At 39.3% G+C, this 12,712-nt stretch overlaps 2 protein-coding genes across 2 annotated transcripts; both read right to left on the reverse strand.

Annotated features, from left to right (window-relative positions):
• Positions 1–377: 377 nt before the first annotated feature.
• prdx4 (peroxiredoxin 4) lies at positions 378–5,051 on the reverse strand. Its single transcript, XM_084374468.1, has 7 exons — positions 4,725–5,051; positions 2,769–2,886; positions 2,542–2,658; positions 2,250–2,372; positions 1,838–1,968; positions 824–858; positions 378–502 (listed from the first exon to the last, which is right to left on the reverse strand). Exons 1-7 carry the CDS (start codon positions 4,942–4,944, stop codon positions 452–454), a joined length of 795 nt encoding a protein of 264 aa, XP_084230594.1. The 5' UTR covers positions 4,945–5,051; the 3' UTR covers positions 378–451.
• A 1,132-nt stretch (positions 5,052–6,183) lies between these two features.
• On the reverse strand, positions 6,184–12,649 carry pdha1a (pyruvate dehydrogenase E1 subunit alpha 1a). The gene is made up of 11 exons (XM_084373966.1): positions 12,502–12,649; positions 11,553–11,621; positions 11,283–11,456; positions 10,879–11,005; positions 10,651–10,742; positions 10,051–10,143; positions 9,427–9,582; positions 9,170–9,241; positions 9,016–9,083; positions 8,356–8,464; positions 6,184–8,148 (listed from the first exon to the last, which is right to left on the reverse strand). The coding sequence occupies exons 1-11, from the start codon at positions 12,547–12,549 to the stop codon at positions 7,984–7,986; spliced, it is 1,173 nt and encodes a 390-aa protein (XP_084230092.1). The 5' UTR covers positions 12,550–12,649; the 3' UTR covers positions 6,184–7,983.
• Positions 12,650–12,712: the final 63 nt, after the last annotated feature.

The raw sequence follows: 12,712 nt of genomic DNA on the forward strand, positions 1-12,712 counted from the left end.
TCTATTCATATTTGTATGAGCACTTTTGTAAGGTGCCAACGACTTTTTCACTGCTTAATTGTTGTGCTGAGATGACAATAAAGAACTTGGAACTTAAATTTTTTGTTTGTTTTCAGACAATCCCAATGGAAACATATTTCATCTTCTGAATAAATTGTATTAACTGAATGTGCACAACACCATAACATCATAACATGTCTGATGACACTTGTGCTGGTGAGCATCTGGCAGCCACTGCCTGATTTCACATGAGTGACAGCTGTTCCTTCCCAGTGTGACGCAGGCTTTCAAACCTTCTGCTCCAAATGAAACGAAAGTCTGACCTCAGCTAAAGTGCCATTTCATGTTGTCAAGTGAGGCAGATAAATCAGACAGTATTTTAGGAAAACACATTTTATTTGTACTTTCAGAACGTGGTGAATTTCACAGACTGGGACGACACAAACAAAGATCAATTCAGTTTATCAAAATACTTCAGCTTGCCTGAAGGGTCAGGAATGATCTGCGGGAAAGAAAATAATAAATTAGAGCACAAAAAATAGACCTTATGATATAAAGAAATACTCAGGACAATAGAAATATAATCAAATATGCTCTAAACTAGGCTGTGACTCATACAGATCCCTGACAATAAACTAGTCTGCTAGTATCCTACCAAATGCTTAGCTTCACATTTCGCAATATAGAATCTGACCAAAAAGTGTAATTATTTTCCCTGAAATACTACACATCAGAAGTATCTACTAGTAATGGGACCTGCATGATGTTATGAAACCTGCTTCATGGAACGTTATTCATCAGCCACAGATCAGGTGATACTCACTGTGTCACTGCCTGGCTTCCATCCTGCTGGACACACTGTAAAAAATAACACAATTGCAGTAAGCACAAGAAAAACAACTACTGTTTTCAGGGAACTCCAACATTACTCCATTATAACCATGAGAAAAAATTATTCATTCCAGCTGTGCTCACTGGTCACTTCATTAGGTACACATGTACATTTCAATGTAATCCAATCCAATAGCTGTGCCATAAATTCTGCCTTTACAAAGACAAAAGTTAGGGATGCACCAATTGTGAAATTCTGGGCCAATACATTCTTTAAAATAACAATTTAGCTGATTGCCAAGGCCTTTTGTTTTGTTGCTGTTGTAATTTATTTACGCCTTTGTGTCAGGGAAACAAAGAAATTCATTATAAAAAAATAACTGAGCTGTTTTAAAGTCATTTAATTGTTAAACAGCACAAATCTGTAAAAAAAAATTAAATAATAATAATGATAAGTAACTGGTTCAAAAGCCTTTGAGCTGTTTCAGTACATACATAGCTTTACACACTAATGGCACGGATGTCACAAACCAGTAATTTGATGTGACACAACAGCTAAACATTGGCTATCATCAAGGAGAATATCAGCCAATACTGTTGCATCCTTAATAATAATGTTCAGTTTTGATTGACATAGTCAGATATGTATTAATTCATCTTTTTTATCTAGACTTTTCAGTTGTAGTTTGCAGTGGCTTTGAACTGGATTGCATCAAAATGAGAGTCGTTTCTTATATTTTTTGAGAGGGGCAGAATATTAGAAACACCTTTCAGTATAATGGACTCCAGTACAAAAACACCACACACTGTGACCTCCATAATAAACATTGTGTAGATTTATTACCTTTCTGACAGTGTCAACCATGACTGAAACATTATAAGCTTTGTAAAAGTATGTAGAATTGATTGCAGAGCTGCTGTATTCGATTGCATCGCATTGAGGTGAGTGTAAATTCACTTTAAATTAATAGCACACATCAGTTTGTTTTGATTCAGCCTCTCGTACCTTCTCCGTGTTTGTCAGTGTACTGGAAGGCCTGCACCAGCCGCAGAGTCTCGTCCACGGATCGTCCCACTGGAAGATCGTTCATGGTGATTTGCCTCAGGATGCCTTTGTCATCGATGATGAAGAGTCCTCTGAGAGAGATTTAAGTTGTTTACTGTTAACTTCTGCGTAGTTGTGAAGCACATTTACCCACAACATTAAAGTATTAAATGTGACTGGTACAGTGTAGATTTTAAAGTGTTACAGGGAAACACCCAAACTACAGCTCCTTTCATTCATGCTCCTCTAACTTGTCGCCTTTTGTTTACTCCCAATGCACAGAGTGGTGTAACAGTGCTATAAGACAACACGTTTCTTCAAGTCGATGGCCTATAAACCTTTGACAGCCATAAATGTACATGTGAGACTGCACCTGAGTGTGTGTCCCTGGTCCTCCAGGTAGACTCCATAGTCTTTTGAAATCTGGTGAGTGAGGTCGGACAACAGAGGGATTTTCATTGGTCCAAGTCCACCTTGCTTCCTGGGTGTATTGATCCTGGTAAATGGAGGAAAACAAAGAATATTATAGCAGAAAAATAAACAATCAATGGTGGTAGAACATTTTAAAAAAGCACCAACTCCCCTTCAGTTTTTTTTAAAAACACCACCACCTTACTATTCTGTCTGACAGCATCTTGTAGGTGTAATGGGGACAGCATTCTTACCAAGCCAAGTGGGTAAACTGGGAGTCGACAGAGCAGGCGACCACCTCTGCATTGATGGCCTGAAACTCATGCATACGATCGCTGAATGCAATGATCTCAGTGGGGCAGACGAATGTGCTGCAGGAGACAAGATGAACACATTTACATGAGAATATGCTCTGCGGTGCAGTGAGCCCAGCAACACAAACAAAGTGAGTATGTAAAGTGTGTTTTCAGATGTTACTCACAAGTCCAGGGGATAGAAGAAAAAGACAATATATTTGCCTTTGTAGTCCGACAGCTTCAGCTCCTTGAATTCACCGTTGATGACGGCTGTTCCCTCAAAGTGTGGTGCGGGCTTCGAAACTGGAATAGATGAAGAATACATGGATTAATAAAACCATGAATTTTTACATTTATTACATGTGTGTTTTGTTTCTGCAAATGACTAAATGTCACATATGTATTTCAGCAAAAATGTGCAAGGAAAGAAAGAAAAATCGCAGTCGTGGTTTAGCTGTTAAATGGCACATATGAGACTCATCATTTTCAGGATTTTACACTTTCAGAGGTGATTTAACTCCCACAATACTTTAAGGTTATTTAGTGTGTATATGTAAACTGAACTATTTCTTATACTTCTTGAAGGAACTTTAAAATCTCTTTAATTTTTCACTTTTACTCCAAGTCTTTTATTTGTATTCTTAACAATACGTTTACATGACTAACTTGTATTCAACCATTTACTACTTTTTACACTAGAGCTGCAACGGTTAGTGGATTACTTGACGAGTCAATCAAAAGAAAATTATTAACAACTATGCTGATAATCGATTCAGCGTTGCAGTTGATTTTCAAGCAAAAATGTCAGATATTTGCTTTTTCCAGCTTTTTAAATGTAAGAATTTGCTGCTTTTCCACGTCATTTATCAGAGTAATTGAAGAGTCTTTGGGTTTTTGCTTCCCAGTCCCCGGGTTATATGGCTAGCAGTCAACATTTCTGCAAAACAGATATGTCCAAGGTTTATATTTGTACCAAACGTAGCACATCACGTTCACATTTTATGTTTACTAGCTGACCTTCCTATCGGGAGGGGGAGGATGGTGGTAGTGTTATTACAAGGCTGTCAAGCAGGCTACCACAGTTCGACTCTGTGGGGAGATTTCCAGCTGTTGTTTCATGGGAGGGTCGACCATCTCCAGATGCTTTTGTGGTGCCAAAACTGGGTGTTTTTGTAAGGGTTGGTTTTGGACCGTTAGTTGGAGGACATCACTTTGGGCTCTTCTAAATCATCATGGGCACTTTTCACAATGTTTTGACATTTTATAGTAATACCTATGCATCAGTTAATTATGAAAAGAACTGGCAGGTTAATTGATAATGAAAGTAATCAGAAGCTGCAGCTGTATCGGACATACTTTCGCTGTTTGTTTTCATCATCTTCTTCGGCCTTTATTTGCTTTTTAAAAAGTCGCTTGATGTCAATTTTGAGACTTCTTCATCTCTACTTTTACACATTTTCTCTTTGTGATTACACATGTGCCATATGCCGTGTCTATGGAGCTGGTAAAGAAGCGTTTCACTGCACAGTGTGTGACTGTGGTGGTGATAAAACAAATATTCAACACATTTCTAAGACTTTACTTCTCACAGAGCCCCTGTCCTAAGACTGCAGCAGTCCTGTGGCATGGGGTCAACTCTCAAAACTCATGACGACACATGACAAACAGAGGAAACTGGTCGTGCAGAGAAAAAAGTGGCCAACTCCAGCACATGATTTGCTCACAGGATGTTAAAAAGGCCTCACACATGCCCAAACGGTTGCTTCAGGTAGTTTCCAAGTGTTTCTGTTTTTTTGTCCAACTCTCTAGTGTTATTATGAGCAGTGTTGGTGCTGGGCCACCACCGTCATGAGTCTGAGGGGCGGAGGGTTGAACTCATTCCAGTGCATTTCATGGAATGACGTGTCCTACAAAAACCACCCGATGAAAAGTTTAATACCCTCTCTGACTGTCAAATGAGAAGGAAATAAGACGATGAAACATGCACACAGGCTGCACGCACACACACTATCAGCCTGTTTCTATTGTCCTGACAGCAGCAGCAGCGTGCTGAAGCCCCTGCAGCAGCTGTTTGTCTCACAGGGGAACAGAAGCAAACATTCACAGGTCACCTGCGGCTCAACAGCAGGCGACAGACTCACTCTTGGCTTTGCTGAGGTGCAGGGAATGGTCGGACACAGGCACCCGGAAAGCCTCTCCGGGATAGACGTGTCCTCCCGCGTAGTTGTGACACTGGGAGTTTTTCACTTGGGCGCCTTCTTCTGCAGAAGTGGCTGTGGTGAGGAAGAGGAGGAGGAGAGCGGCACGCAGGGTGCAGAGAAGCTCCCTCTTCTTCTGAGTGGTGTGGACGAGAAACTCCATTGTGTCTTCCCTTAGAGAGCACGTAGCCTAACGACTGGCAATGCGTTTCAAGCCTTTAGGCAGGATTTGAAGCAAGAGACCTCCTTCCTCCTCCTCTTCTTCTTCAGCCAGGTTTTGCTGCAGCTGCTGCCTTTACTGTTGCATTACTGCCATCTCCTGGAGCTAATTAGCTCAGGATGGCCACTTTCTGCTTTTCTCTCTAAGCTTACTTAATAAATAAATAAATAAATAAGAATACCAATACATTATCAGAATTCAACATACCTTTTTTATTTAAAGGATAAGTTCACCCAAAAATTAAAACTCATTATCTACTCACCCCCATGCTGATAGAAAGGCGGGTTAGTTTCTTAGTCCAAACTACTAAACAGTGTTGAAGCATTCTGCTAAATGACTGAAGTAGATGGGGAAATAACTGCTACATGTGACAGAACTACATATATATACTACACTGAACCCACATTTGGTTGCCAGAAAGTGAAAACTGATTTTCTGAAAATTACAGATTCTTTGTTCTGGTAAAAAAAAAAAAAAAAAGAAAGAAAGAAAATGACTTCCTGTCATTAATTTGATTACTGTACCCATCCAGCAACAAATATTTAAATGAATGAATGTTGCCAAGTTTCCTCAGGGTTTCTTGGATGTTCAGGGCACATTTCAACCCAATCCAGTGAAAAATGAGCGATTGGTGAGGAAAATAGACAAGGAATCACAAAAATGCTGCAATTTAGCTCAGAGGGCCAAAATATAAAAACTCTCAACTAGTACAGCTATCAGATTTTGCCAGGTCTCATGAATTTAATAGAAGTTTCAACATGATTTTTTTTCAAGACAGTCCATAACATGAACTGAGAAGCCCATATGTTCAAATTTGTACATGTCATAGGTACCATATTGACATTTGAACAATATGAATCATATCGCATTCACTTAACATGTGTAGGAGCTGACTTTACAGGTGAGAAAGCTGTAAAGCTAGTGACCACGGTTAGAGACTGTTTCAACATTTGTAAGTATGAAACCATTGGATATTTTTAAAGAGAAGTCAAGACAACTCCAGCAGTGTTTGTGGCAACAAACCCAGGTATTTTAATCTTTTCCAAACCTTACCAAGTGGGTTTTCTGCCTTAAGCTAACAAGACTAAACTAGCATAAAACTGGATTTTGAGTGTAAAGAAATGTAAAGTCTGAACATATCTGTGGCTCTTGTGTTGAAAAAAGAGGAGTACACAGACACACTACTTTACAGTCTTTTTATTACAATGCACGCACACATTAAACCATTGTTTACATGGAGCGTTTCCTTGCGTCATCTGCCACCCTCAATGTAACAGTTTACTACAACAAGTCCTCTGTATGCATTCTCAGTTGTATTAAGACAGGTGCTGACATTTGAAATTTGAGTCTGTCTTCTTACTTGACGAAATAATTACCACATTACAGAGAAGGACCATTCCCTTCTGATACCCATTCATGCTTTGTTACAAATCCAAAATGTCTACGTGTCTCTGTACATTTGAACAAATGATGTACCACTGCTGGCGTGTTAAAACGTAACCTTGTGAGCGAAACAAACAGTACAAGTGGCACATAAAGCCACTGATGCTCTCCCAGCTGAACCAACAATACCTAACCTGACATCATGTGAATATTGAAGCTGAGCTGATGAATGCTCAGACTAAAAGTCATTATGGTTTCATTCACCATGGATGGTTTAGCTTAGTCATTTTGATTGTAAATCTTCACACATCAGAACAATGAACAAGAGCTTCTTCACATGTATGAAAATGAACAGTTTATGTTTATGAAACTCAAAAGGCACCAGAGCACCTGAGTATCTGCAAAATAACCATATGAATATAAACACACTCCTTCAAACATCTGACTCGAGATGCAAAGAATCACCTGATCAGCTTGGAGTGCGACACCAGCACGGAAGGACACATTCATCCACAAAACACAAGATCTGCCAGGCACATGTGTGTGTGGTTTGGCAAGATAAATTAAAATACTTCCAACCTTTCCCTTAGTATTCTTTACTCTCTTACATATCATCATGGCGACATATTAAGAATGTTGACAGTTTTAACCCTGCTGCCTTTTATGGGGACTTTGTAACAAGAGGTTAAAGAAAATAAAAATAAAAGACAAGAACTAGTTAACTCAAACAGAATGATTTATCATGTACACTTCAGTATAAAGAGTACAAAGTCTTTTTGTTTTGTTTTTTATACAGGTCAGACAGTCTCTTTATGAGATGAACAGTGACAAATGGACATTTAATTAATCGCACCTCAAAAGTGACCAGAGATGATCATCAAACAAGCAAATTCAGAATCTTAAATATATTCACTTGGGACCAGATTTACAAAACCTTCGAGACAAAAATACAAAGTGCTTTAAATACAGCCCTTTAAAAAAAACAAAAAAGGTTTAATTTTTGTCTTTTTGTGCATGCACTTATAATACATGAGAGAAAGACTTGAAATAACACCTAAGTCAAAAATGTTGATTTTAAATCATTAAAAATAAAGTTCTACAATGTGGTGAGTTGACCAAAAGTTTAATATCTTGACAGGGAAATATAAATAAATAAATATGGGAAAGAATATCAGGAGTTTCAGTGTGACGGATATGCACTTGAGGTTGTTTCGAGCACCAAATCCATTTAATTATCATCCTTATTTATGTACAGCACTGATAACTTTCAAACACATTGAAGCTAAAGCTTCGGTACAAAAATGCATGAAAAACCCTGATACCTTTGATTGACACCAAAAGGAGTAATGTAAAGAGGGACTATAGAGGGACAATTTTAATTTAGTAAGTGTTCTCGTCAATCTTTGTTAGTTTTATTCTCAGAACATCTTTGTGAATATGGTCCCTGCTGTTCAAATGTACAGCACTGAAATTAATTTACTTGTTGATGGTTCAGGGTCTGAGGCACAGTTTGTAGTACATTATATGATGTGTGTGTGTGTATGTGAGCGGCAGGTGGGGGTTTATATATAACAAGGCAGGCCGGGTGATGAACAAACTTTAGCTAACAGACTTGAGCTTGGTCCACGGGTTCGTGCCGCGCACCTCCAGGGGTGGGTTGTTGTAAAAGATGTGGTTGCACAGATCCTCCAGTGGGGGTTCAGGGTCTGTGGTGGCAAACTGAGCAGCATCTTCAATCTCCTTCCTCACCGACACATCAATCTCCTACAGGCACAACACAGCAGAGACAGAAAATTATAGTAATCTGCTGTCTGACCGGAAATGTACATCTGCACAACCAAGGAAATTGGGTTATACGGGTGTACAGTTCAATAAGAGAAAATAAATAAACCTTTTAACCATTTCTTTGCTTTACTAGCAATTTAGTTATGTACTGTTTTGGTATTTTTTCCATTTTACGACTGAAAATACCTTGAGCTCCTCCACGCTGGCCATGTTGTTGCTGAGCATGCGGTCCTTCAGCAAGGAGATGGGGTCACTCTTACCGCGGACCTCCTGGATCTCCTCACGTGTGCGGTAGCTGAAAGGGGACAGATTGGTGCAGGGATGTTGTAGGGATGCACTAATACAATCATCTTTTAGAGCTCAAATCAAATCCAAGAGCTACAACTTACGTATTAAAAATATTGATCAACAGCACTACATTACTTAAGTCGCGATTAAAATGAAGATTGAATTGATTTGTACAAAACCAATCAACAGAACAAAATAGTATTTTTGCTAGGATTTGTAGCCTGTTTACATTTCTCATCAGACCTTTGAGAGATTCCTCCTGTATTATTAAAGCAAAGCATTTATCTGCTACAGCCAGTAGCCATATTAGTGTCTGTGTTCAGTCCATCCCTAGGCTGTGGTCAGGGCAATGCAAGGCCACTACGTCAGGTAGGAGTGTACATAAAGACTACTGTGGGGCAGTGGTAGAAGCAAGGAGCAGCAGCACAGTGAGGGTAGATATGAGATATCGTTAATAAAACAATCAAATTATTACTAATGATACTTCAAAAGATACAGTCACAGCACTTAAATTGAAACCAATTCAAATGTACAAACGGTTCTGAACTGATCATTTACCTGACACCAGGATCACTCATGCTGTGTCCATGATAGCGGTAGGTCTGAAGCTCCATGAGAATGGGACCCTGATGAAATGTAGGACAAACATAGTCTAGCTGAGAAAATGACAGCCACACTGCCCGTTTTATATAGTTTAATGTTTTTGACTCACCTTCCCAGATCGGCAGTGCTCAGCGGCAAACCTGGTTGCTTCCCGAACACACAGAACATCCATCCCATCCACCTAGACACCAAAACAATATCCCAAATATCACTGAATTACTATGTGTCACCTTCTGGGAAAAGGACAACCCTCATGAAGAAAGACTGGTGTCAATGTGTTAAAATTGCCAACGTGATAGACGTGTAGAAGGTACATATGAATTCATTAGGGGAAGAAAGGTTTAAAGATGTGAGTAAGAACAGTACCCTGAGACCAGGAATGAAGTCTCCTCTCTTGAAGTAGTCTGTGCTGGCTGCAGCTCGCTCCACTGATGTGCCCATACCATACCTGTTGTTCTCACAGATGAAGATGGCGGGCAGCTTCCAAAGAGCTGCCATATTGTAGGTTTCAAAGATCTGACCCTGTGAAACACACAAAGGACACAAGGATCAGTTATCTGGATGTCTACAGGATCAGTCGCAGCTCTGATTCATGGTAGAAGAAACATACTATTAAACGTGCCCAACAATATGTGGCTGCTCCAACTTAAGTTCAATGTAATGTACTTATCAGTAAAGTTCTAGTCCATTGTCTTCATGTTTACACATGAGGGCACACACAGCGCTTCCACCATATGTTTTTTACACTTTTAAAAACATGAAATTCTCAATGTATGAGCAGCATGGTGGCCAGATCTGCAGTTAATATGTGCTTTCGAAGGGCTCCAGGCCCTGCAACCATGATGACTGGATGTTAATGAAGTACATTAGTAGTTTTAAACTTTCATCATTGAAAAAAGGCCGTCTCCTCCTTTTAAACGAAGCTGCTATTGATCCCAGCTAATAATTAAACAAAGCTTGATTAAAACTGCAGTTATTTCTGTGCCATACCTGGTTGGCAGCACCGTCACCGTACAGACTGACACACAGCTCATTGTTGCCGAAATACTTGCAGGCCAAAGCCACACCAGCACCCAGAGGAACCTGAGGAGAATTCAGAGATGTCTGAGGTCAAATTATATCAATCTTAATGTATGAGATGCTCATTTAAATAACATCACAAGAAGCCATTTCATGAAACACAAATCTAATGTTGATACACATTTCACACATGTATTAGTGGGTGAATTGGTACATTATTTCTAGCATAACTGGAGTTAGGCCCTTATGTAATATGAAGGCACAGATAAGCATGTTTATGACCAATGTCTCCTCCCTGAAGTTCCACTATATCAGTAAACACTATCAAACCAGACTCACTAGTTATACCTGCATTTGGCCCTTATAAGACTTACTACAATCACTGACAGCATACAGGTAGGACATGTTGATTTACACTACATCCATAACATGTGAATCGGTACAGTCAAATCACATTATCACCCATTTTTAAAAACAGCTTAAGACAAATGAAGAGAGAATGTGTCAGAAAGAAACACAGGACAGATGATAATTTGGCTTTAAACAGCCTTTTAGACTTCAGTGACGTACCTGAGCTCCAACAATCCCATTTCCTCCATAGAAGTTTTTACAGTACATGTGCATAGAGCCTCCTTTGCCCTTAGCGATACCTCCTCTTCTGCCTGTGAATTAAAAAGGAAAACATGTGAAAATGAGAAAGCTGAGGTCAAATAAAATCAGTGAGCATCTTGAAAACGATCATGATTTGGGTTGTAAAACTATCTAGTGACTGAAAATATCTCAGCACCGCAGACTCACCGGTGAGCTCAGCCATGATCTCCTTCACAGTCCCTCCTCTGGTTAAGGTGTAGCCGTGGGCACGGTACGCAGTAATCAAGTGGTCTGTCAAATTAATTGCTGCTTCAATACCAACGGCACAGGCCTCCTACAAGGAGAAAACAAACAGCTTGAGCCGATGTCTATGTGGATGTGTGTAGACATGTGTTCCAAAAGACTGTAAATTATCCACACAGCAAAAGGGGGATAGCTTGGAAAAGAAAATCATACTGATATTTTGAAAACTTCCTTTCTTGTCAGTGGATCTTTTTTAAATTATTATCATCAATTTCAAAGTAATAAATGATATGCAGTTGTTTTTTTCTGAAGTGACAGTCTCAAGTGTTTTTACTGTATAGTTAAGGAAACATTATTGCACACTCAACCTGGCCGTCATATAAGTGGCAGAATCCTCTGATGATCTTCTGCTTGTACAGCTGATCTGCCTTCAGCTCCATACGCCTCATGGTCTGCATGGTGCGGTAGTACTGCAGACCCTCATCACGAGTCATAACCACCTCAGTGGCCGGTGCGTCATCCAGCTTGTGGATGTCACATTTCTAGAGGGGAAAAAAAATACACATAATACTTAACAAACTTCCGTGTGAATTGATCAGTTTAGCAGAAAATACAACAAAAAAGTGTTTGAAGCTCACCTTTATTTCAAAGGTAGCCTGAGATGTGAAGTCAGCATATGAGCGTGCTGACATGACCAGTGCAGCTCCCTGCAGCGGAAGAGAAGGAAAGTTAATAAAAAAGATGGATAGAGAGGCTTTCAAATCTGCTAAGGTTTGAAATTTAATATTAGAACCTTAGTTCCCATATCAATACCAAAACAATATGCTTTTTCTATACAATTTTTTTCTTCAAAACCCCTTTTCTGAACAGTTTTTGATACTCAATTTGGTTCATACCAAAAGAGTTATTATAAAATCTGTTACTGTTTGGTGAGAGACATTGTTTGGTAACTTGCAGAGCGGAATTATCACTGCATCCGACACAGTAGATGGACAGATACTGGGGGGGAAAGCAAACTTCTTCAATATAATAAATAATAAAATATAATACATTTATATATTCAACTGCTCTCCATTAATCATTGTGATAAAAAAAAGTGCCTTAAATTAGCATAACTTATTGATTCATGTAGGAAATAGCTATCAAAATATACTACAGGTATCACACATTTGGGAAAAATCTTCAAAAGAAGAGGTATCTGTGGTATAAATTACAATAAAATAGCCAATTTAAAAGCTAACTGTTTTTTAAGTTACTAAGGCTAGCTGTCAACTTTAATAAAACCGTTGTGAAAACACAGCCCCTGAATTAAAACTTGGGACTAATCTGAAACTAAGTCAGATTTTACATCATTTTACAGGACTGTACAATAACTGAAAAAAACACTGACACTATCATAAAGAGTTTAGATATTTGTGCAGACTTTAGCTGTGTTAGCCAAACAAGCTATCATTCGGCCTTACAAGGTCAGAACAGCGATGACAGTCTTGTTTTGGGTAAACATTTGAGTTTTCAGAGGGACATTGTAATGCAGTGTTTGGCTAACATCACCCATAGTATAAAAATGATCTTGTATACAGTACTTACATTTCTCTGAGCGCCAGCTCTCAACACATTGGAGATATTGGACAGCATCTTTCCTGAGCTAGCTCACTACAGTCCCTGCACCGCACGGATCCGTCCTTCTGTCAGCCTCTGTCCTTCCGGCTCCGCTCGCTCTTCTTCTTCTCTGGCTTCAATTACGGCAGCAAACACGCTGCTGCCACCACTTCTTCTCTGGTCTGTAAGTGACAACACA

This window comes from Pagrus pagrus (assembly GCF_965226575.1).
Source record: "Pagrus pagrus genome assembly, chromosome: 14".
NCBI lineage: Eukaryota > Metazoa > Chordata > Actinopteri > Spariformes > Sparidae > Pagrus > Pagrus pagrus.

What these genes read in the sequence shown, in the direction of transcription:
- prdx4 (XM_084374468.1), bottom strand. Translation starts at nt 4,944, where the DNA reads ATGGAGTTTCTCGTCCACACCACTCAGAAGAAGAGGGAGCTTCTCTGC. An exon ending in GCACCTCAGCAAAGCCAAGA is followed by an intron (nt 2,887 to 4,724) that starts GTGAGTCTGTCG and finishes CATCTATTCCAG; the next exon opens with TTTCGAAGCCCGCACCACAC. An exon ending in CAGTTTACCCACTTGGCTTG is followed by an intron (nt 2,373 to 2,541) that starts GTAAGAATGCTG and finishes TCCATTTACCAG; the next exon opens with GATCAATACACCCAGGAAGC.
- pdha1a (XM_084373966.1), bottom strand. Translation starts at nt 12,549, where the DNA reads ATGCTGTCCAATATCTCCAATGTGTTGAGAGCTGGCGCTCAGAGAAAT. An exon ending in GTGACGGTGCTGCCAACCAG is followed by an intron (nt 9,583 to 10,050) that starts GTATGGCACAGA and finishes TGTGTTTCACAG; the next exon opens with GGTCAGATCTTTGAAACCTA. An exon ending in ACTTCATTCCTGGTCTCAGG is followed by an intron (nt 9,242 to 9,426) that starts GTACTGTTCTTA and finishes TTTGGTGTCTAG; the next exon opens with GTGGATGGGATGGATGTTCT.